Source organism: Cetorhinus maximus, chromosome 11 (genome assembly GCF_964194155.1).
Source record: "Cetorhinus maximus chromosome 11, sCetMax3.hap1.1, whole genome shotgun sequence".
Classification (NCBI taxonomy): domain Eukaryota; kingdom Metazoa; phylum Chordata; class Chondrichthyes; order Lamniformes; family Cetorhinidae; genus Cetorhinus; species Cetorhinus maximus.
Genome location: NC_135889.1, coordinates 125,408,416 through 125,434,485, shown reverse-complemented (window position 1 = coordinate 125,434,485; position 26,070 = coordinate 125,408,416). Strand labels below are relative to the sequence as shown.

Below are 26,070 nucleotides of genomic sequence, written 5' to 3'. Positions count from 1 at the left end.
TTGCAGCTGAAGACCTCAATGGGGAAAGGACGAGCTTTCATTCGATACTGTCTGGTCCAACAGCAACTGGCAGACTCACTGCAGCTCTGCTTCCTCAATCAGGAGCTGGCCAGGTAAAGGGGAGATGACATTTACACATCTGGGTGGGAAAAGGTGGGAATGAAGAGTTTGAGAGACAATCATGGACTTAAAACAAAATAATCTTCCTCTATCCATGGGACATATTGCACCAGATGTCAGTCTGCAACCGAATCTCAATTTACTGCACCAAGTATCAGCCAATCCCTTACTGTCTCTATCCCCAATCCCTCACTGTCTCTATCCCCGATCCCTCATTCTCTCTATCCCCAATCCCTCATTGTCTCTATTCCCAATCCCTCACTATCTCTATCCCCAATCCCTCATTGTCTCTATCCCCAATTCCTCACAATCTCTATTCCCAATTCCCTCACTGTCTCTATCCCCAATCCCTCACTCTCTCTGTCCTCGGTCCCTCACTGTCTCTATCCTCAATCCCTCATTGTCTCTATCCCCAATGTCTTATTGTCTCTTTCTCCAATCCCTCAGTCTCTATCCTCAAACCTTCACTATATCTATCCACATTAAGACCATAAGACCATAAGACACAGGAGCAGAAATTAGGCCATTCGGCCCATTGAGTCTGCACCACCATTCAATCATGGCTGATAAGTTTCTCAACACCATTCTCCCGTCTTCTCCCCGTAACCTTTGATCCCCTTACCAATCAAGAACATATTTATCTCGGTCTTAAATACATTCAATGACCTGGCCTCCACAGCCTTCTGTGGCAATGAATTCCATACATTCACCACTCTCTGGCTAAAGAAGTTTCTCCTCATCTCTGTTCTAAAAGGTCTTCCCTTTACTCTGAGGCTGGGCCCTCAGGTCCTAGTCTCTCCTGCTAATGGAAACATCTTCCCCACGTCCACTCTATCCAGGCCTTTCAATATTCTGTAAGTTTCAATCAGATCCCCCCTCATCCTTCTAAACTCCATCGAGTATAGACCCAGAGTCCTCAAACGTTCCTCATATGTTAAGCCTTTCATTCCTGGGATCGTTCTCATGAACCTCCTCTGGACCCTCTCCAGGGCCAGAACATCCTTCCTGAGGTACGGGGCCCAAAATTGCTCACAATATTCTAAATACGGTCTGACCAGAGCCTTATAAAGCCTCAGCAGCACATCCCTGCTTTTATATTCTAGTCCTCTCAAAATAAATGCCAACATTGCATTTGCCTTCCTAACTACCGACTCAACCTGCAAGTTAACCTTAAGAGAATCCTGGACTAGGACTCCCAAGTGCCTTTGCACTCCAGATTTCTGAATTCTCTCCCCATTTAGAAAATAGACTATGCCTCTATTCTTCCTACCAAGGTGCATGACCTCACAATTCCCCACATTGTATTCCATTCTCCTAACCTGTCCAAATCCTTCTGCAGCCTCCCCACCTCCTCAATACTACCTGTCCCTCCACCTATCTTTGTATCATCTGCAAATTTAGCCAGGATTCCCTCAGTTCCTTCATCTAGACCATTAATGTATAAAGTGAAAAGTTGTGGTCCCAACACTGACCCCTGCGGAACTCCACTAGTCACCGGCCGCCATCCTGAGAAGGACCCCCTTATCCCCACTCTCTGCCTCCTGCCAGACAGCCAATCTTCTATCCGTGCTAGTACCTTGCCTCTAACACCATGGGCTCTTATCGTTCTGAGCAGCCTCCTGTGAGGCACCTTGTCAAAGGCCTTCTGGAAGTCCAAGTAGATAACATCCATACACAATCCCTCACTATCTCTTTCCCCGATATCTGTCTCTATCCCCAGTTCCTCACTATCTCTTTCCCCAATATCTGACTGTCTATATCCCCAATATCTGACTCTCTCTCTCCCCGATACCTCTCTTCAATCCCTTAATTTATCCATCCTTCTAACTCCCATTTCTCAAGTGTCTTTATCTCTCTATTGTAATCTTAAAGGGTCTTTATCACTCTCTCCCAAATCCTTCACGATTTCAGTGTTAGCTCCTTCAGTGCAATCCCTCTGTCTCTGACATGACTAGCTACTTCTCTGTGAAAAGTATTTTTCTCCTGTTCTCTGATTAGCTCTTTTATTGAGGAAATAATTAAACCTCATGATCTCTCTATCTTAGATTTATGTTCCATCATTACACTGACAGATGTATATCAGGCTGAAGGTTCTGCACTTAACAAGGGTCATTGCTAGTAGGGTTCCCTGGTCTTTGCTCAGGAAATCCCTGGAAAAAGGCTGAGGGAGATCTCAGATTCCTCGTGGTGGCGTGTGTAAAAGGGCCTAAGGGCTAGGGGCATGGTGTAAAATTTTAAAGTTAGTTTTTAACAAAAAACCTATACAATCTGCCAGCCTGATATAAACCCAGCCCTTTAGTTTTTAACTCTCTCTACAGTGCCGATAGTAACACTGGACAATAGACCTAGACTGTATCTCCTTGTGCTTGCAGTTGCTATACCACCAATGACTATCAGCCGTGACTCAGTTGGTAGCATCCTCACCTCTGATTCGGAAGGTTGAGGCTTCAAGTCACACTGTGGGATTTGATTATAAGAATCAAAGTTGACGCTCCAGTAGAGCATAAAGGGGGTGCAAACTGCCAGAGATGCTGTCTTTCTGATGCAATATAAAACTGAGACCCTGTCTGCCCTCTCAGGTAGGTAAGCAATCCTATGGCACTATTCTACAGGGAAACTGTCCATAATGTCCTGCTCAATATTTATCATCATTAAGAAACAGATTATCCGGTTATTATCGCATTGGGGTTTGTGAAATCTTGCTGTGCACAACTTGGGTGCTGTGTTTCCTAGAATACAACAATGACTACACTTCTAAAGTACTTCATTGGCTGTATTTATGCAGTGACTAATTAGGATTTGGAATGCACTGTCTGAGAGTGTGGTGGAGGCAGGTTCAATCGAGGCCTTCAAAAGGGAAGTGGATAATTATTTGAAAAGGAAGAATGTGCAGAGCTAATGGGGAGAAAGCAGGAGGCAGCACTCAGTAAATTGCATCTACAAAGAGCCAGTGCAGACATGACAGGCTGAATGGTCTCCATCTGTACAGTAACAATTCTGTGATTCTGTGATTTTATGGTGGGGCGAACTGGGAGATATCATTAACCAGAAACTGAACTGGGCCAGCCATATAAAAACTGTGGCTACAAGGGCAGGTCAGAGTCTGAGAATTCTGTGACGAGTAACTCATCTCTTGACTCCCCAAAGTCTGTTCACCATCTACAAGGTACAAGTCAGGAGTGTGATGGAATACTCTCCACTTGCCAACAATACTCAAGAATCTCAACACTGTCCAGGGCAAAACAGCCTGCTTGATTGGCACCCCTTCCATCACCTTAAACATTCACTCCTTCACACAGTGACAGCTATGTGCACCATCTACAAGATGAAATGCAGCAACTCACCAAGGCTCTTTCATCAGCAGCTTCCAAACCCACAGCCACTACGATCTAGAAGGACAAGGGCAGCAGACACATGGGAACACCACCAAGGTGTTCCCCTCCAAGGCACACATCATTTTGACTTGGAAATATATCGCCGTTCCTCCAATGTTGCTGGGTCAAAATCCTGGAACTGCCTCCCTAACAGCAGTGTGGGTATACCTACACTACATGGACTGCAGCAATTCAATAAGGCAACTCACCACCACTTTCTCAAGGGCAATTAGGGATGGGCAATAAATGCTGGGCTAGCCGGCGATGCCCACATCCCATGAAAGAATATATAAAATGATTGAGCTGGGAGAGTGTTGGACTCCATACGTCTAGGGCACTTGTGTTACGTTGTGACTGTTAAGGGAAATTTTCCAGACAGGTTGATTCAGATTAATCAGGTTCAAATGTGTGAAGAACAGACATCAAGAGCTGGCATCCTCTGACAGACATTGTCTTGCAAAAACTATTGTGATCTGTCATATCATTACTCTGACACACACTATATTGACTGCTCTTTTACAGTGACTGGTATTACGCCAGGAATCCCTTCCTATCAGAGAGGCTCAGATCTGACATCACGGAGCAGTTGTACTCTCTGAACGGAATAACTTTTGACCTGGCTTTGGAGGGTGTTGATCTGGACACAGCATGGCCATTGGGCAAATGGTAAGGAGACAGAAAGAACCATGGAATAAAAGATGTTTCATTTGCTTTTCCATTGAAATCTCGATCACTGGGACATCGTTCCACACACACTGACTCACTGGGGTACAGTTCCACACACACTGACTCTCACTTGGGTACAGTTCCACACACACTGACTCTCACTAGGGTACAGTTAATTAAATAAAGACTTGTATTTCTATGAGATCAGTTAGATCAGGCAGACTACCTTGGGGCCTTTGGTGATATAAAAAGCAATGTTTTTTGCCTCATGACATAATTGTGTTTTAAGGAAATCTGCCATCGTAAAAAGGGAAGCAAAACCATACACACAGAGTGAGCTGATGACATTCAGTCACACAGAAACCAGGGTGCTAAAAATAAACTGGAACCAAAAAAGGGAATCGACAGCCCAAAAACTAGAACAGCAAATACAAGGAATAATTAACCAAATAAAACTCACTCTCATGTATGTTATTCTATATATAAACCCCTCGATTAGATTCCAAGCTGTAACTGAATCCATTTTTCTCCTATTCTATGTTACAAAACATTCACATCTTTCGTAAAGTGAGTTTTTTAAAAATGTTTTCATGGGATGTGGGTGTCACTGGCAAGGCCAGCATTTGTTGGCCCACCCCTAATTGCCTTTGAATTAAGTGACTTGCTCAGCTATTTCATATGCAATTCAGAGTCAACCACATTGCTATGGGTCTGGAGTCACATGTAGGCCAGACCAGGTAGGGTTGGCAGATTTCTTTCCTTAAAGACATTAGTGAACCATTACAATTGATGATAATTTAATGATCATCATTACTGAGAGTAGCTATCAATTCCAGATTTAATTAACTGAATTTAAGCTTCACCAACTATTATGATGGGATTTAAACTCATATCCCCAAAGTTTTTGGATTATTAGCCTAGTGACATTACCATTACACCATCGTCTCGTCCAGAAGTGAGTGCCCAGAATTGGACACAAAACTCCAGCTGCTGCTGAACCAGTGATTCATAAAGGTTTAGCAAAACTTCCTCGCTTTTGTACACTCTGGCTGTACTGTAGATGTCAATGCATATATGGCACAGTCCCTGGTACTAGGTACGAAAGCCCCTCACGCAGACCTGCATCCTTATTACTCCGAGGGCTGTACTGGGTCTGTGTTATTCTGAATGTTATGCTGGCTCCATGTTATTCTGAGCACTGTTGTGGGTCTGTATTACTCTGAGCGCTGTACTGGGTCTGTGTCACACCGAGCACTGTACTGGGTCCATGTTATTCCGAGCCCTGTACTGGGTTCATGTTATTCGGAGCACTGTGCTGGGTCTGTGTTACTTTGAGGGCTTTACTGGGTCCGTGTTATTCTGAACACTGTACTTGGTCTGTTTTACTTCAAGCACTGCACTGGGTCTGATTTTTCTGAGGGGCTATACTGTGTCTGTGTTATTATGAGGGCTATACTGGATCTGTGTTGTTTCGAGGGTTGTATTCAGTTCATGTTACTCCAAGCGCTGCATTGGATCTATGTTACTCTGAGGGCTGTATTGGGTCCATGTTACTCCCAGGGCTGTACTGGGTCTGTGTTACTCTGAAGGCTGAGCTGGGTCTGTGTTGTTCCGGGTGCTGTACAGGGTCCATATTACTCTGAGGTCTGTGCTGTGTCAGTTACTGTGAGAGCTGTAATGGGTCCATGTTACTCTGAATTGTTTCTTATTCATTCATGGGATGTGGGCTTCGCTGGCTGGGCCAGCATTTATTGCCCATCCCTAGTTGCCCTTGAGAAGGTGGTGGTGAGTTGCCTTCTTGAACCGCTGCAGTCCATATGGTGTAGGTACACTCGCAGTGCTATTAGGAAGGGAGTTCCAAGATTTTGACCCAGCGGTAGTGAAGGAATGGTGATATATTTCCAAGTCGGGATGGTGAGTTACTTGGAGGGGAACCTCCAGGTGGTGGTATCCCATCTATCTGCTGTCCTTCTAATTGGTAGTGGTTGTGGGTTTGGAAAGTGCTGTCTAAGAAGCCTTGGTGAATTCCTGCAGTGCACCTTGCAGATGGTACTCAGTGCTGCTACTGTGCGTTGGTAGTGGAGGGAGTGAATGTTTGTGGATGTGGTACCACTGTGCTGCTTTGTCCTGGTCCGTGTTATTCTGTGCACTGTACTGGGTCTGTGTTACTCCTTGGGCTATACTGGGTCTGTGTTATTCCAAATGCTGTACTGGGTCCGTGTTAGTCTGAGCTCTGTATTGGGTCCGTGCCTAACATCAGTAGTAGGGGAATTGCTAGAGCCTATTATAAAGGATGTGATAACAGGATAATAGAAAATATCAACAGGATTAGACAAAGTTCGCATGGATTTATGAAAGGGAAATCATGTTTGACAAACCTACTGGAGTGCTTTGAGGATGTAACTAGCGGAATAAATAAGGAGAACAAGTGGATGTGGTGTATTTGGATTTTCGGAAAGATTTTGATAAAGGCCTACATAAGAGGTTAAATGATTTGGATGAGGGAAGTAAATGTAATATTTCTAAGTTTGCTGATGACACAAAACTAGATGGGAACGTGAGTGGTAAGGAGGATGTAAAGAGGCTTCAAGGCAATTTAGACAGGTTGAGTGAGTGGGAAAATACATGGCAGATGCAGTATAACATGGATAAGTGTGAAGTTATCCACTTCAGTAGGAAAAACAGAATGGCAGAGTATTATTGAAATACTGATTGATTGGGAAATGTTGATGTACAAAGGGACCTGGGTGTCCTTGTACACCAATCACTGAAAGCAAGCATGTAGGTGCAGCAAGCAGATAAGAAGGCAAATGGTATGTTGGTCTTCATTGAGAGAGAGCTTGAGTACAGGAGCAAAGATGTCTTACTGTAGCTATAAAGGGCCTTGGTGAGGCCACACCTGGAGTATTGTGTGCAGTTTTGGTCTCCTTACGTAAGAAAGGATATACTTGCCATGGATTGATTCCTGGGATGGCAGGATTGTCATATAAGGAGAGATTGGGTCGACTAGGCTTGTATTTACTGGAATTTAGAAGAATGAGAAGGAATCTCATTGAAACATATAAAAGTCTGACAGGGCTGGACAGACTGGATGCAGGGATGATGTTTTCTCTGGCTGGGGGGTCTAGAACAAGAGGTCAATGTCTCAGGATATGGGGTAGGCCATTTAGGACTGAGATGAGGAGAAACTTCTTCACTCTGAGGGTGATGAACCTGTAGAACAGCCCTCGGAGTAACACAGAGACAGTACAGCCCTCAGAACCTCTACCACAGAAGCGGTGAAGGCCAAGTCACTGAATATATTTAAGCAGGAAATAGATAGATTTCTAGACATTAAGGTGTTAAGGCATTAAGGGATATGGGGGGAGAGCAGGATTATGGCATTGAGATAGAGGATCAGCCATGATCATATTGAATGGTGTAACAGGCTCGAAGGGCCGATTGACCTACTCCTGCTCCTATTTCTATGTTTCTATGTATGTTTCTATGTTATTCCATGTGATGCACAGGGTCCATGTTACTCCGGGGACTATACTGGGTCTTTGTTATTCCAAGTGCTGTATTAGTTCATGTTGCTCCGAGCACTATACTTGGTCTGTGTTATTCCGAAGGCTGTACTGGGCACGTGTTACTGCAAGCGCTGTACTTGGTCTGTGTTACTCTGAGGGCTATACTTTGTGTTATTCAAGCACTGTAATGTGTCGGTGTGACTCCAAGGGCTGGACTGGGTCTGTGTTATTCTGAGCACTGCACTCCTTTTATTCCTTCATGGGTTGTGGGCATCATTGGCAAGTTCAGCATTTATGGCCCATCCATAATTGCCCTTGAACTGATGGCTTGCATGGCCATTTCAGAGGGCAGTTAAGACTCAACCAGATTGCTGTTACTGGGTCTGTATTATTCCAAGTGCAGTACTGGGCCCATGTTACTCTGAGCTCTGTACTGTCCCTGTGTTACTCCGAGGGCTGTACTGGGTCCATGTTACTCTGAGGGTAGTACTGGCTCCCTGTTACTCTAAGGGCTGTACTGGGTCCATGTTACTCTGAGGGCTGTACTGGCTCCCTGTTACTCTAAGGGCTGTACTGGCCCATGTTACTCTGAGGTCTGTACTGTCTCTGTGTTACTCTGAGGGCTGTACTGGGTCTCTGTTACTCTAAGGGCTGTACTGGGCCCATGTTACTCTGAGGGTAGTACTGGCTCCCTGTTACTCTAAGGGCTGTACTGGGCCCATGTTACTCTGAGGGCTGTACTGGCTCCCTGTTACTCTAAGGGCTGTACTGGGCCCATGTTACTCTGAGGGCTGTACTGGGTCTCTGTTACTCCAAGAATTGCACTGTGTTACTCCAAGCACTCTATTGGATCTGTGTTATTCCGAGGGCTGCACCGGGTCCGTGTTTTTTTGAAATGTGCGCAAATTAATCCCACCATCTTTTCTCTGTGCTGCTCCAGTTACAACTGTACCCTGTCATAAATCAGTGACACAGGAAAATACAGGAGCAGAAATGGCTGTGATAATTGCCTGGTATTGGTCAGGCAACGCATCAGACATTGGGAGTTCGAATCGCACTGGAGAAAGTTGTAATCAGAAAACAACCATTAAAAACAACCAATTCATGAATGTGCTTCATGGAAGGGAATACGACAGCCCAACCAAGTGTGGCTACATGTGATCCCAGCGTAGTCTAGGCTTGCCATTGGGCTGACCTATGCATGACCCCAGCCTGGCCTAATGCAGCATTCCCCAATGGAAAACAAATAGATTATGGAAGGTGTTTCAATAGGTGCAAAAAGAATTACCAGTATGATATTAGGAGTGAGAGGTTATACCAATCGGAGAAGAAAGAACAGTCTGGACTTTTATCTCTAGAAAAAAGAAGACTGAGGGGTGATCTGATAGAGGTCTTTGAGAAAATGAAAAGCTTTGAGAGGGTAGATTTTGAGAAGAGTTACAGAGTCATTTACGCACAGGAGGAGGCCACTCAGCCCATTGATTCCATGCTGGCTCCCCACAGAGCAATCCAGTCAGTCCCACTCTGTTGCTTGATGCACCGACTTCTGAGCAAGATGAAAACTATGGGCTATAAATAGAAGATAATCATTAATAAATCCAATAAGGATTTCAGGGGAAATTTCTTTATTCAGGGAGTGGTGAGAATGTGGAACTTGCTACCATAGAGAGTGGTTGTGAGGAATCATATAGGTACACTTAAGGAGAAGCTAGTTACAACATGAGAGTAAACTCTGTTTTTCTCTCCACAAATGCTGCCAGGCCTGCTGAGTTTTTCCAGCATTTTCTGTTTTATTTCAGATTTCCAGCATCCGCAGTATTTTGCTTTCATCAGAGGGACATGCTGATCGGCTGAGATGAAGATGGGGTGGAAGGAGGCTCATAGGGAGCATAAACACTGATTTGGACCAGAAATAAAAACTGAAGCTGCTGGAAAAACTCAGTAGACCTGGCAGCATCTGTGGAGAGAGAAACAGAGTTAACATTTTGAGGAAGTTCCCCTCCAAGCCACTCACCATCCTGACTTGGAAACATATTGCTGTTCCTTCACTGTCAAAATCCTGGAACTCCCTCCCTAACAGCACTGTGGGTGTACCTATACCACAGGGACTGCAGCAGTTCAAAAAGGCAGCTCACTATCAACCTCTCAAGGGCAATTAGGGATGGACAATAAATGCTGGCATAGCCAGCAACGTCCACATCCCACGGATGAATTAAAAAAAAGTCCGATATGACTTTTCTTCGGAGCTGAAGACAGGCAGAAATGTGATGGGTTTTATGCTGTTGGAAAAGGGGGCAGGGTCAGATGGAGCAAAAATTGAAGGTCAGGTAGCAGGCGAGGGAGATTCAATGACAAAGATGTCATAGAACAAAAGACAAAGAGAATGGGAATGGTAGCAGTAAAGGAACAAAGCACTTGTCCAGAGTAGGTGTTAATAGCAAAATAAAGGTCAGCACTGTCTGAAAGCAAAATAGCAGAATGTGTTAATAGCAGGTTAAAGATCAGCGCTGTCTGACGCAAAACATAACGAGATACAGACTGGCACCAAGGGAAAATAATACAAAATAGAGGACAGAGTTCATGGTCTGAAGTTGCTGAACTCAACGATGTGCTTAGAAGGCTGTAAAATGCCTAATTGGAAGATGAGGTGCTGTTCTTCAAGCTTGCATTGAGTTTCACTGAAACATTGCAGCAGGCCATGGACAGAAATGTGAGCATGAGAGCATGATGGTGAATTGAAATGACAAGCAACCAAAAGGTTGGGGTCATGCTTGAGACTGGACAGAGGTGTTCTGCAAAGTTGCCATCCAGTGTGTGATTGATCTCCCCAATGCCGAAGAGACCACATTGTGAGCAATGAATACAATAGACTAAATTGAAAGAAGTACAAGTAAATTGCTGCTTCAACTGGAAGAAGTATTTGGGGCCTTGGACAGTGAGGAGGGAGGAAGTATAGGGGCAGGTGTAACACATCCTGCAATTGAATGGGAAGGTGCTGTGGGAAAGTTGACATGTTGAGGGTGATAGAGGAGTGGACCAGGGTTGTAGCGGAAGGAATGGTGCCTACAGAACGCTGACGTGGGGGGCGGGTGAGGGGATGTATTTAGTGGTGGCATCATGCTGGAGTTGGCAGAAATGGCAGAGGATAATCCTTTGAATGCGCTGACTGGTGAGGTGGACAAGGGGAACTCTATCATGGTTCTGGGAGGGATGTGAAGGAGTGAGGGTTGATGTGCGGGAAATGGGTCGAACATGGTTGGGAGCCCTGTCAACCACAGTGGGCTGTTAAATCCTTGGTTGAGGAAAAAGGAAGGCATGTCGGAAGTGCTGTTGTGGAAGGTAGCATCATCAGAACAGACGTGATGGAGATGGAGAAACTAAGAGAATGGACATGGATTGGCCATGGACTAACATGGACCAGTTGGGCCAAACATTTTGTAATAAGAGCAGCTAAATGAATGTATAATTAAGATTTAATATATAATTATCATTAATAAATAATTAATAACATAACTTCCCCACTATTCTGTTGGCTACAGTGAATTTAAAACTCCCAGGAGGACATCTGGGACTAGAATTCCATTCAACAACCCCTTTAAGGTATGTTACAAATTCAAAATGGTTTCTAGTGAATGAATTTCAGTGCATGTGAGGCGTAGGGAACAGGGCAAATCTCCAGGTGTAATACAGGTCAGATACCGAGTAAAGCTCCCTCAACACTATCCTATCAAATACTCCCAACATAGTTACAGAATGTGTTAGATACAGAGTAATGTGTCTAGCATAGCAAAGGTTAATGTGGAACTGGAGAACAGTGCCACCACAGTGTGATGTAAAGAGTCACATGGCTTGGAACCAGGGTGGTGTGGACTGAACAGAGAACTGTTTAGAAGTAAGCATGAAGTTAGCCCGCAGTTTGGGCTACAGCCTGTATATATGTACATAGTTATGTGTTACCAATAATGTTGAACCTTACAAGCCTTTGAACCTCCTCATGAGACCTATTGAACAGAACATGCAATATATGACAAGCTCACTCTACACTGTCCCATCAAATACTCTCAGGGCTGGTACAGAACAAGTTAGATGCACAGTAAAGCTCCTTCTATACTATTCCATTAAACACTCCCAGGTCAGGTTAAGCACAAGGTTAGGTATAGAGTAAAGCTCCCTCTACACCATCCCCATCAAACACTCCCAGGACAGGTACAGCACAGGATTGGATACAGAGTAAAGCTCCCTCTACATCATCCCCATCAAGCACTCACAGCATGGTTTAGGTGCAGAGTAAATGGTTAATGTGTAAATAAAAATGCTGATAATGACTTTCCTGTTGATCACTCTTTAATTTGTTGGTCATTTTTAGTATCTCATGTTGATGTGGAGACAGGAGCTTTCCAAGAATATTGCTTAATATCTGATGCTTAATATTTGTGATGTTGGTTTCACATTTAGGCGATGTACAAGAAGGCAAATAATGGGCCAGTCAAGGATCCTGAGCATGAAAAGCCAGTGGACATCGGTGGAATGAAGGAATCCAGGAAGACTGAAGTACAGGGAGTATCATCAGGAACATCAGCACCACAGGGTGCCTCATTGAGTCTTGGTGTTCCACAAGAAAGCCAAGAACCAATTCTGAAAATGTACACTGACTCTGGTGACTCCAGGTCAGATCCAGTTCAACAGGCACAATCTGAACTTGACATGCAAATGTTTCAACAAGAAGAACGGAACATAGGATCAGTGAGCAACTTGGACCAAAAGCCTAATGGATCAGAGCAGCCCAGAGAGAGAGGCCAAGTTTATGCTCAGAGGTATCAGGGAATTGTGACCATCTTGACAGCAGATGAGAAGAGAGGGACTGAACGAAAGGTTGTAGCAGAGCAGCAACCTCTATTAGAGAAACTCAATAAGTGTCTAATGGAGAAAGAGCACATAATTGAGCAACTGAACCAACTACTTGAAGAAAAAGAGAAGATCCATGAGGAGGAATCCTCCAAACTTCAGCAAGAGATCTCAAACTTGAAGGAGATGCAGAAGAAAGGTGAGGAGCAATCAAACAGGGTTATGCAGCTGGAGGACAGTAACAAGTTCCTGAATGAAACCATTGAGGAAATGGATAGGATCCTTGATCAACTGAACCAAGCAATGGTCAAAAAAGATCATGAGAATATGTTACTGAGAAAAGAGCAGGTGAAGAAGATGGCAGCAGTCCAACAAGCCCATGAGGAAGAGTTGGAGAAACTGAAGCTCATGCTTGGAGCACATCAAAAGGAATACAATGGAGTGAAATGGGATGCCGATGAAAGGTTCAAGATAGTGTCGGAGGAACTGAAAAACAAAGAGTCAATTTTGGCTGGATTTCAGAGTAATATCGAGCTGGAGACAGGCCAGCAATTGGCCGAAATGGAAGGCCTACGGTCCAAGCTGCAAAACCTGGAATCTCTCAACAATTCACTAGAAGACAAGTACAAGGTGAGCCAGCAGAAGGTCAAAGATTTAGAAATGTCTGTCATCTCACTTCAGTCAGAGATCAGCAGACTCCAAGTTCTTGAGATACAGCTACTTCAACAGAGTGGTGTTGCCATTCTCTCCCCTGATGGAAAGGAGCTAAAGTTGAGGGTGGACAATGGGAATGTTGAAGAAAACCTGAAGGAAGGCCAGAATGAGTTGATCGATCAAGAGCAGGAAAGGAATGAACTCGCGCAGGAGGAGACTACATGTTCAGAATCTCTTACTGCTTTGAAGCAAGAACACCAACAGGCCCTTGTGAAAATTTCTGATCTTCGTCAACAGCTAGAGAAATACAAAGCTCAAAAGCAGAACTCCAAAAACCCCAGTGAAGAGAACACAAACACTGCAGCAAAGGAATGGGAAAATCTAAAGGTCTTGAAGGACAAACTGGAAGAAATTAATCAGAAATTAGAGTCATCAAATGCAGATAAATCAGAAGCTAAATGGAAACTAGAGGAAATGGTTGCCCAACTCCACTGGTTAACAGCAGAACAGTCAAGTATAGAAAACCGAGCAACAGAATTCAAAAACCAGCATGAGGTTCTTGCAGAGGAGATGAAGACTAAGCTGGCAACATCAGAGAGAAAGCAGGCAGAAATGGTTCTGGTACAAACTGAAAATACTGAACTGAAACATAGTTTGCAAGTGATCTCTGAGGAGAAAACATCCACACGCAGGGAGCTGACCTCTGTGCTTTCTGCTCTGGAGGAGTCTGGTCGGGAAGTCGCCAGGGTTAAAAAGCAAATGGAAATGCTGGACAACAATCGTAGGCTGGAGGTTCAAGGAATGATGGAAAGAACTGAGGCCATTCAAGCTGAGCGGGAAACTTTGGAGCAACAAAAGGAAGACCTAAAGAAGAAGGTTTCCTTCCTGAATGAGGACCTTCTGCAAATGACGGAGAGTGCTGCAAAAATGGAGCTGGCCAATACCAAGACACGAGGTGAGATGGAGAGGACACAGGCTGAGGTAGAGCAGTTACACACACAGTTGGTACAACTGTCCTCCGAGAAGGGTGCACTGGAGGAAAAGGTTGTGAGGATGGCGCAGCGGCAAGTGGACGATGTAGCCTGTAAGCTGGAGAAGGCCCAGGAGGGGAAGGAGGGAGCACAATGGCAGCTGTCATCCCTTGTAAAGGAGAATGAAGAACTTCAAGCTGAACTGCAGGCCATGCGGGAGCAAGTGTGCTCACTGCAGCGATCAATGGCACAGGCAACCTCAGACTTTGAGCAGGGAATGGCCAAGAAAAACGCTGAATGTAACAGGCAAACAGAGGTACAAACTAACTCTTGTAGTGGCTGTGCGAAACAGTTACATTCTTTTGTCTATATTTTTTCTGTTTTTCTTTCTAATTGTGGTCAGTGACAAAAAGGCAAACCTGCATTCACATCCCTCAGTCCTTCACCGACCACGAATTACCTGGAGCAGAAGGGACTGCTGTGGAATTGAACAAAGCAGCCACTTTGCACAGAAAGATCCTATAGATAACAGACAGATTGGTTAGAATTATAGAATGAGACAGCACCAAAGGAGGCCATTCAGCCCATCCTGCCTGTTCCAGATCTTTCAAAGAGCTATCAAATTAGTCTCATTCCCCTGCTCATAGCCCTGCAAAATTTTGCACTTAAAGTATTTATCCAATTCTTTTTTAAAGTTTCTATTGAATCTGCTTTCACCGCCCTTTCAGGCAGCATTTTCCAGATCGCAACAACTTGCTGCATAAAAAACATTCCTCCTGATCTTCCCTCTGGCTCTTTTGTCAATTACTATAAATCTGTCTCCTTTGGTTATTGACCCTCCTGCCACTGGAAACTGTTTCACCTTATTTACTCTATCAAAACCCCTCATCATTTTGAACACCTCTATTAAATCTCTCCTTAACCTTCTCTATTCTAAGGAGAACAATCCCTGACAGAGGGGGAGCATTGGCCAAGGCATCTGGAAACCTCTGATTCTTCTTTAAATTTAAAACAGTGCTTTGGAATGTTTGAACATTATCTGGACAACTGGTATAGACTGGCCTCAGTTTTACAGCTCATCTGAAAAATGACACCTCTGCCAGTGCAGTGCCACACCAGCCTAGATTATCTACTCAAATCTCTGGACTGGAATTTGAACCCATGACTTTCTTTTCCATGACACCACAACTTGATCTTAGGCCTTTGGCGATCTGTCTGTATACCTGGCCCCTGTCAGGTGATATATGGTTCCAGATGAAGTTTCCCTCCAATCGTCCTCTTTGGGTTGTCACTGCTTATTACCTCATTGCCAAGCCATAGATGATACACATCATTCAGGGAAATCACAGGCTCAGATATGGATCCTATTGGTGCATGAGTGAGTGAGTGTGCGAGGAGAGGGTGAGTGTATGAGGGGTGTGAGCGTGTGAAGAGGCAATGAATGAAGTGAATGGATCTGCGAGGAGAGAGTGAGTGAAGACAGAGTAACTGAAAATAATCAGTGTGTGTGAGGCTGTGAGAAAGCGTAAAAAAGTGAAGAGAATGAATGTGTGAGGTAAGAGTGAGTGTGTGAGGAGGAAGTGAGTAATTACCATAGAAGAGTATTCTGAAAATCTCCATATGTGGGAGAATGTGAGATTTCCTAACTGATATTGAGTATGGACTGATCTGCTTGCTTGTTGACAGTTTTTGTTCCATGCCCTTTCCCTTCCTGATGGTAACCGGGTTAGGGTGGGCTTTGTGTGGGAGAATAAACAGCCATGGGGACTTTCCACTATGAAGTGATTGCATGTGAGCAGGATCAGGCTTGCATATGATGCCCCTACGATTGAATATCTGGGTGATCCTTGCTGCCTAAGGTCACCTATGAGGAATGGGTCAAAGCTGACCTGTTGTTTCTGCAGGAGTGTGCGATACCGCACCTCAGCTCCTACAGGCAATGGTCACGATGGTGGTCCCATGGGCCATCGATCTGGTCGGGCGGAAATGACTCTCGTTCCTCCGGCCTGGGTATTCTGCTGCGGGGAGGCAACTTCACCGTCTCCGAGGTTAAGGAGGTGGTGGGCGGGCGACTCCTCGTAGCAGACGTAATGTACAAGAACGCTCCACTCCGGTTAATTAACGTGTATGGCCCGGCACAAGGGGCTGAGCGGCTGGAGGTTTTTCAGCAGCTCCCACTGCTGCTGGCGACCTCCAGGCCGGTCATTCTGGGCGGTGACTTCAACTGCATCATCGATGCGGCTGGACGATCCAGCAGGGCCGGCAGCAGATTGGACGCTACGTCCAGATCCCTGATGGAAACAGTTAAGGATGCCAAGCTGCACGACGTCTTCAGCAACGCTGCAGACGGAGCGCAGCGTGGATACACCTGGTCGCGGCCAGACGGGTCCATTCGTTCCAGGATAGACTTCCTGTTTGTGTCCCGTGCATTCACAGTCAGATCCACCGACGTCAAGCCGGTGTTCTTCTCTGACCACTGCCTCCTACTGGCGGACTGCCACTTGGAGAAGGACCTGAGGGTGGGCAGGGGGGCATGGAAGCTAAATGTGCAACTGCTGACCCCAGAGAACATTGAGGAGCTCAAGAGGGATTACAAAGGTTGGAGAACCGTGAAACCCCTCTTTGAGTCCCTGACACACTGGTGGGAAGCGATCAAGGGAAACATCAAGAGGTTTTTCATCCTCAAAGGCACCCAGAAAGCTAGAAAGGAACAGAGGGAAATGTCCCGACTCCAGAAAAACATGCAGAATCTGCTCCGGCTGCAGTCGATAGGGGTCGATGTCAAGGAGGAGCTCCAAGAGGTGAAGAGCCAGCAAGCCTCGCACTTTGCCTCGGAGGCCTCCAAGATCATCTTCCGTTCCAGAGTCCGCTCCGTGGAGCAGGATGAGACGTGCTCACGTTTCTTCTTCCAAAAGGTACACAGAGAGAGCTCTGTGATCAGCAGCCTGAAGGAAGAAGACGGCTCAGTAAAGTCATCACGGTCCGACATTTTGAGGATCAGCAAATCCTTTTATGCCGGATTGTATGACGTGAAGCCCACAGACAGCACGGCCTCCCAGTCCTTCCTGTCCTCTATCACGGAGGTCTTAGACGACAGTACGCGGGAGAGCCTGGACAAACCGCTAACTCCTGATGAACTGACTAAGGCCCTTGAGTCCTTCGAGAAGAGTAAAACTCCCGGAAGCGACGGCTTGCCGGCGGAGTTGTATTCGGCTCTGTGGGACTTGATCGGCCCAGACCTGCTAGGAGTGTACGAGAGTATGCTCCTGGCCGGTGGTATGTCAGAATCCATGAGGAAAGGCATCATCACCCTCATCTACAAGCACAAGGGGGAAAGGGAGGAAATTAGAAATTGGCGACCCATTTCACTGTTGAATGTGGACTATAAGATTCTGTCCAAGGTCATCGCCAATCGGGTCAAATCCGCTCTGGAATTGGTGATTCACCCTGACCAGACCTGCTCTGTGCCAGGCAGGAAGATCTCTGACAGCCTCGCGCTGCTCAGGGATACGATTGCCTATGTACAGGACAGGGGTGTGGATACCTGCCTCATCAGCTTGGATCAGGAGAAGGCCTTTGACAGAATATCGCACACCTACATGGGGGATGTGCTCTCCAAAATGGGGTTTGGGGAGGGAATTCGAAATTGGATCCAACTGCTCTACACTAACATCAGTAGCGCAGTCTCAATCAATGGGTGGGAAACAGATAGCTTTCCGATTAAATCTGGAGTCAGGCAGGGCTGTCCTCTCTCGCCTGTTCTTTTCGTGTGTTGCATAGAACCCTTTGCCGAGTCCATCAGGAAGGATCCGGGCATAGGAGGAGTGACGATCCCAGGCAGTGGAGGCACTCAGGTAAAAGCCTCCCTGTACATGGACGACGTCGCCGTCTTCTGCTCGGATCCGCTGTCGGTGCGCAGACTGATGCACATCTGCGACCAGTTCGAACTGGCCTCGGGAGCCAAGGTAAATCGTGGGAAGAGCGAGGCCATGTTCTTTGGGAACTAGGCTGAACGATCCTTTGTCCCCTTCACTGTCAGGGCTGACGGCCTGAAGGTGCTGGGGATATGGTTCGGAGGGACCAGGGCATGCGTTAGAAACTGGAAGGAGCGAGTGGCTATGGTGAAAAGGAAACTGGGCATGTGGGAGCGACGCTCCCTCTCCATTGCGGGTAAGAACCTGGTCATCAGGTGTGAAGCACTCTCGCTGTTGCTGTACGTGGCGCAGGTCTGGCCCATTCCAGATTCCTGCGCGATGGCGATCACTCGAGCCATCTTCCGCTTTATCTGGAGGTCGAAAATGGATCGTGTCCGCAGGGACGCGATGTACAAGCCTCTAGATAAAGGGGGAAAAAACGTGCCCAACATCGCCCTCATACTGATGGCCACCTTTGTGTGTGGCTGCATCAAGCGGTGCGTAGACCCTCAGTACGCAAACACCAAGTGTCACTACGTGATGAGGTTCTACCTGTCCCCGGTGTTGCGAAGGATGGGTCTGGCCACGCTGCCGCGGAACGCTCCAAGTAGTTGGACCGTGCCGTACCACCTGTCCCTCGTGGAAAAATTTATGCAGAAAAACACCTTTGACCACAAGTCCATCAGGCAGTGGTCAGCACGTAACGTCCTAGAGGCCCCGAGGGAAAAGGAGAGGGTGGACCCTGTGGGATGGTTCCTCGAGCAGACTGTCAAAGTCATTTGGCAGAATGCCTCATCGCCCGAACTTTCCAACAAGCACCAAGAAGTAGCTTGGCTGGTGGTGAGAAAGGCCCTCCCCGTCAGATCCTTCCTACACGCCAGGAGTCTCACCCCCTCTGCACGTTGCCCTCGAGGTGGCTGTGGTGGGGAAGAGACCGTTGTTCACCTCCTTGTGGATTGTGCCTTTGCAAAGAAAGTCTGGAGAGAGATGCAGTGGTTGCTGTCGAGGTTCATCCCGAGCAGTTCTGTGACACAGGACTCTGTGCTCTACGGGCTGTTCCCAGGGACACACACCGAGACAAACATCAACTGCAGCTGGAGGATCATCAATTCGGTGAAAGACGCGCTTTGGTCTGCCCGAAACTTGTTGGTCTTCCAGCGCAAAGAGTTGTCCCCGACTGATTGTTGCGGACTGGCACAATCCAAAGTCCAGGACTACTTGCTGAGGGACGCACTAAAGCTTGGGGCAGCTGCCGCAAAGGCACAATGGGGAAGGGTCGCTGTCTAAGACCTTTCTGCCACAGCGCACCGAGAGACTGGGAACTGTTTAGAGCCCCTCGGGCTGTACAGCTCAAAATGAAAGGCTGTAAATGATTGTAATATTGTTTGTACTGATGCACCTGGTGATACATTTTGTAAAAGTTTAACCTGGATTGTACCCTTGTAATGGTGTTTTTGAAATGGTTTGGAATGTGATTGAAGATATTTTATGAATAAAGTATATTTTTGCGGAAAAAAAAACCTATGAGGAATGGGTACTTGGCTGACGTTCTGGAGACGTACCTGTTTCTATGGAGCCCATACCCCAGTGAGGGTCAGCACCTTCAGAGGAAGGAAGGGCTCTAGTTATGATTCAAGTAACATTTGAGCTCTCCTTTCGGATGAATTTCTCTATTTTCTCCCCATCGTCAGGCTCAAAATGAAGCTTTACTGACTGAGAGAGCGGACATCCAACACAAAACAGAAGAACTAAAGTCCAAGGATGCTGAGCTCCTGTCACTAGCTGAATCTCTAGCACGGTAAGGATCCCTCAATCCCACTCCAAACATGTAACATTCTATGTTGGTCTTTCTAATTGCCTGTTGCCACCCTCGATATTTTACAATTTCTCTGCTTAACTAGTTCACTGGTGGCGGCTGCATTCTGAGTCAGAAGGTCAAGGTTCAAATCCCACTCCAGACAATTTGAGCGAGCGGAGACCTGAGCTCAGGCTCTGAATTCTGGGTTGACAGCCAGAAGGATCTTCATGTTCAGTGGGTAGTAACTGACCCCCCACTCCCAAAAAGCCTTCCCACCATACAAGACTAACCGCTCTATCAGCTGGGAGAAAGGTGGTTACAGATGGTAGCAATGTTCACATTGCACTCTGTCAGGCTGTTAATCAGTTTGCAAATCTTCACCCTTTTCCACACTCTTCTCCCAGGGAAGAGATTGAAGATAAAAAACAACATTCAGTTCTCTGGGATGTCAGGAAATCTCAGCCCAGATATCACTCACACTCTCACTGCCCTGGAAGCTGCAGTGTGTGTTAAAGGTGAAATGGGGCGATAGTTTTTCTGCAGACACAGCAGTGCCAAAAGTAACATTTAGAGTCACTGGTTGATATTGGAATAAGCTCTACCCTATCTTGTCAGTCAGACAATGAGTATCATCTCTCTCATACAGCTTTCTGCTGTTAAGTATCAGCTACTTCACAGCAAGTGTACAAAATACATTCAGGAGAGTTGACACTGAGACACACTGGAGCAGTACAGAACCAGACAGGAGTGAATTCCTTTCACCCACTGTTTTTTTTTTATTCATTCATGGGATGTGGGCTTCGCTGGCTGGGTCAGCATTTATTGCCCATCCCTAGTTGCGTTTGAGAAGGTGGTGGTGAGCTGCCTTCTTGAACCACTGCAGTCCATGTGTTATATGTACACCCACAGTGCTGTTAGAGAGGGAGTTCCAGGGTTTTGACCCGGCGACAGTGAAGGAACGGCAACATATTTCCAAGTCAAGATGGTGAGTGACTTGGAGGGGAACTACCAGGTGGTGGTATTCCCAGCTATCTGCTGCCCTTGTCCTTCTAGATGGTATTGGTCATGGGTTTGGAAGGTGCTGTCTAAGGAGCCTAGGTGAATTCCTGCAGTGCATCTTGTAGATGGTACACACACTGCTGCTACTGTGCATCAGTGGTGAAGGGAGGGAATGTTTGTGGATGTGGTGCCAATCAAGCGGGCTGCCTTGTCCTGGATGGTGTCAAGCTTCTTGAGTGTTGTAGGAGCTGCACTCATCCAGGCCAAGGGGAGTATTCCATCACACTCCTGACTTGTGCCTTGTAGATGGTGGTCAGGTTTACTGGTGTACTGGTGTGCTATGTGGGCATGTAGCATTTCACACACACACACACACACACACACACTCACGCACACAGTCACACATACAGACACATACACTATCACAGAATCACAGAACTGTTACAGCACAGAAGGAAGATGTGACTCCAGGATGGCATGTTGCCTCCCTGGCGCCAGGGTCAAGGATGTCACAAAGCGGCTACAGGACATTCTTCTGGGGGAGGGTGAACAGCCAGAGGTCATGGTCCACATTGGTACCAATGATTTAGGTAGGAAGGGGGATGTGGTCCTGCAATCAGAATTTAGGGAGCAAGGAAGAAAAGTAGCAAGCAGGACCTCAAATGTAGTAATCGCCGGATTACTCCCAGTGCCACGTGCCAGTGAGTACAGAAATAAGGCAGATTAATGCGTAGCTGGAAAGATGGTGCAGGAGGGAGGGCTTTAGATTCCTAGGACACTGGGACTGGCTCTGGGGAAGATGGCATCTGATCAAGCCGGATAGGTTGCACCTGAACAGAGCTGGGACTGAGTTCCTTGCGGGGTGTTTTGCTACTGCTGTTGGGAGGGCATTAAACTAACTCGGCAGGGGTTATGGGAACCATGAGAAAATAATAGAGAGGAATACCAGGGTACACAAAATACTGGGAGAGACAGATAACTCTAGAATACAGAATAGTAAGTTAATAGGCGGAGTCGGGGTGAGGGAGAAAGTAACAAAATCTAAACCAGGGTTACAATGCATGTATGTGAATGCACGGAGCATAGTAAATAAGATTGGGGAGTTACAGGAGCAGATTGCCATGTGGAAATATGATGTTGTGGCAATAACAGAGACCTGGCTCAAGGAAGGGCAGAACTGGGTGTTAAATATTCCTGGGCACAAGGTGTTCAGAAAAGATAGGAAAGGAGGAGAGGCGGCGGTACTAGTTAAGGAGATCATTGCAGTGCTGGAGAAAGAGGATCACACAGAATCACAGAATCACAGTGCAGAAGTGGGCCTTCGGCCCATCGAGTCTGCACTGACACATGAGAAACACCTGACCTACCTACCTAATCCCATTTACCAGCATTTGGCCCAGAGGGTTCAAGGACAGAATCAATGTGGTAGAGCTAAGGAACAAAAAGGGTGTAATTACATCACTCGGTGTAGTCTACAGGCCCCCAAATAGTGAGAAAGACGTAGAAGAACAAATCTGCAGGGAAATTGCAGAGAGATGCAAGCATTATAGAGAAGTTATAATGGGGGACTTTAGTTACCTGTATGTAGACTGGGACAGTGGTAGTGTAAAGGGGGGAGAGGGGCAAAAGTTTCTAGATTGGGTTCAGGAAAGTTTTCTACAGCAGTATGTGTCCAATCCAATAAGAAAAGATGCACTGTTGAACCTGGTTCTTGAAAATGAGGTGGGTCAAGTAGATCAAGTGTCAGTGGGGGAACATTTAGGAGATAGTGATCATTGTATTGTGCGTTTTAGGATGATGACAGAAAAGGACAATAGGCAATCCAGAGTAAGAATAATTAACTGGGTGAGAGCCAACTTCGATGGACCAAGAATAGAGCTGGACCAGATAGACTGGAATGAAAGATTGGCAGGAAAAGCTGTAACTGAACAATGGGCTACCTTCAAAAAAGATTTGGTTTGGGCACAGTCAAAGTATATTCCATCGAAAGGGAAAGGTAGGGCAAACAAATCCAGAGCGCCCTGGATGAAAAAGGAGATAGAAATTAAGATAAATAAGAAAAAGTATGCTTATGACAGGTGTCAGGTAGAAAATGCAATTGAGAACCAAGAGGATACAGAAGGGTCAAAGGGGAGGTGAAAAAGCATATTAGAGAAGCGAAGAGGGATTATGAGAAAAGTCTGGCAGCCAACATAAAGGGGAATCCCAAAGTCTTCTCTCAGCACATAAATAGTAAAAGGGTAGTAAAAGGAGGAGTAGGGCCGAATAGGTACTTAAAAGGGAATTTACACATGGACGGAGGGGCCATGGCTGAGGTATTAAATGAATACTTTACATCCGTCTTTACCAAGGAGGTAGATGCTACCCAGGCCATGGTGACAGATGAGGAAACTCTGTCACTAGAAGAGCTCACAATTGATAAGGAGGGAGTGTTGAATAGACTGTCGGTACTTAAAGTTTACAAGGCACCGGGACCGGACGAGATGCATCCAAGGATATTGAAGAAAGTGAGAAATTGCAGGGGCACTGGCCATTATCTTTCAGATTTCTGTAGATTCAGGGGAGGTGCCAGAGGACTGGAGAATTGCAAACATTACGCCCTTGTTCAAAAAAGGTTGTAAAGATGAGTCCAGCAATTACAGACCAGTCAGTTTAACTTCTGTGATGGGCAAGATTCTAGAAACAATTATTCAGGATAGAATTAGTGGTCATATGGAAAAATATGAGTTGATAAGGAAGAGCTAGCATGGATTTCTAAAGGGGAAAACATGTTTAAATAACTTGCTGGAGTTTATTGAAGAGGTAACAGAAAAGGTCAGTGAGGGTGATGTTGTTGGTGTGGTGTACATGGACTTTCAAAAGGCATTTGATACAGTGCCAAACAACAGACTTGTGAGAAAAGCTATTGCTCATAGTATCCAGGAGCAAAATGGATACAAAATTGGCTGAAAAATAGGAAGCAGACAGTAATGGTCAATGGATATTTTTCATGCTGGAGGAAGGTTTATAGCGGAGTTCACCAGGGGTCAGTATTGTGACAAAAACAAAAAACTACTGCGGATGCTGGAAATCCAAAACCAAAACAGAATTACCTGGAAAAACTCAGCAGGTCTGGCAGCATCGGTGGAGAAGAAAAGAGTTGACGTTTCGAGTCCACATGACCCTTCCTGATACATATTAATGATCTAGATCTTGGTGTGCAGGGGACAATTTCAAAGTCTGCAGATGATATAAAGCTTAGGAGTTATGTAAACTGTGAGGAGTGCAGTGTAGAGCTTCAAAAGGACATAGACAAGTTGGTGGAATGGGCAGATAGGTGGCAGATGAAGTTCAATGTGGAGAAGTGTGAGGTGATGCATTTTGGTAGGAAGAACATGAACAGACAATATAAAATAAGGGGTGAAATTTTGAAGGGCGTGCAGGAGCAGAGGGACCTCAGTGTATATGTGCGAAGATCATTGAAGGTTGCAGGACAGATGGAGAGGAGTTAATAAAGCATATAGTATCCTGGGCTTTATTAATAGGGGCATAGAGTACAAGAGCAGGGAAGTTATGCTGAATTTATATAAGACACTCATTAGACCTCAGCTGGAATATTGTGTACAGTTATGGGTGCCACATTATCAGAACACTTTGGAGAGAGTGTAGAAGAGGTTTACAAGAATGGTTCCAGGGATGGAAGCCTCAGTTATGAAGATAGATTGGAGAGAAAAAGGCTAAGAGGAGATTTGATAGAGACATTCAAAATCATGAGGGATCTAGATAGAGTAGATAGGGAGAAACTGTTCCTGCTCATAAAAGGATTGAAGACAAGAGGGCACCGACTTAAAGTGATTTGCAAATACAATGTGAGAAAAGAAATTCCACACAGTGAGTGTTTCGAGTCTGGAATGCACTGCCTGGAAGTGTGGTGGATGCAGGTTCAACTGAGGCATTCAAGAGGGCATTAGATGATTATTTGAATAGAAACAATGTGCAGGGGTACGGGGAAAAGGCAGGAGAATGGCACTAGGTCATTGTGCTCATTTGGGGAGCCGGTGCAGATACAATGGGCCGCATGGCCTCCTTCTGTGCCATTAAAATTCTGTGACTCTGTGAGATCATTCGGCCCGTTGTGTCTGCTCTGGCTTTCCAAATATGGCTCTCCGAGTCATACGGACTCAAAATGATAACTCTGTTTCTTTCTCCACAGATACTGTCAGGCGTGCTGAGTTTTTCCAGCATTTTCTGTTTTTATCTCTGAATGATCAATTCAGCTACTGCTATTTCCCATATCAGAAGGGAGGGAATCCTTCTCTTTTACACAGTGCTTATTGCAGGTGTAATATGTGGTGTTGGTCATCAGGCTTTTTTTATCCACTAGATGGGGATCCATACATTCCTTCTTCAGATCAGTGAGCTGTGTGTCACTAAGATGAAATTGGTTGGATCAGAGGCTGCGTTATCCATTCTCCTGGTAACCGATTGTTATACACACTGAGTAATACAAGATACCGCTGTATTATTTGCACTAACCAAAAAGCCAAGGCTTAGCAACACAATCCAACAAGTTAATGTGAGCAGTTGAAGTGAGTAAGTCTAGCAACGGTTCTGTTCTTGGACTAACAAACTGAAGGCTACAGATTCAAATCACATCATGGCAAGTTGTGAAACTGAATTCAATAAATTCAGTCATTTGTGGGATGGAGCCAGTTAAAATTACTCTGAGGCTGTTGTTTTGTTGTAAAACCCAAACTGCTTCACTAACTACCCAGTCTGACCTATATATGATTCCAGTCCCACATTACAGAGGGCTAAACCCTGAACTTTCCAGTGCTTCACTTTCCTGGTGACCCTGGGTTTGCCCTGTAGGAGAGATTAAAGCATCTCATTCTGACCTTACTCCATCCACCTCATGTTACAATTGCCCCCTTCATCTGTGTGGGCAGTCCAATCCCCCATCAACCCCTGTACTCGTTGATCGACATTGGCTCCCAGTCAAGCAACAACTTAATTAAAAAATTCTCATCCTTGTTTTCAAATCCATTCACGATCTCATCCTTCCTGATCTTTGTAATCTGCTCCAGCCCCACAACACTCCGAGATATTTGTTCTCCGCTAACTCTTATGTTCCACCATTTGCAGCCGTGCCTTCAGCTGCCTGGGCCCCAAACTCTGGAATTCCCTTCCTACATCTCTCCACCTCACTTTCCTTCTTTAAGGCACTTCTTAAAACCTGCC

At 45.8% G+C, this 26,070-nt stretch overlaps 1 protein-coding gene across 1 annotated transcript in view; it reads left to right on the top strand.

Annotated features, from left to right (window-relative positions):
* LOC144686911 (uncharacterized) overlaps positions 1–26,070 on the top strand; it is a 37,756-nt gene that overhangs the window by 9,158 nt on the left and 2,528 nt on the right. Inside the window, exons 5-9 of the mRNA XM_078552744.1 lie at positions 7–113; positions 4,017–4,160; positions 11,209–11,269; positions 12,125–14,455; positions 19,745–19,851. Of these exons, the coding sequence (XP_078408870.1) occupies positions 7–113; positions 4,017–4,160; positions 11,209–11,269; positions 12,125–14,455; positions 19,745–19,851 (2,750 nt within the window). The remainder of the gene's footprint in view (positions 1–6; positions 114–4,016; positions 4,161–11,208; positions 11,270–12,124; positions 14,456–19,744; positions 19,852–26,070) is intronic.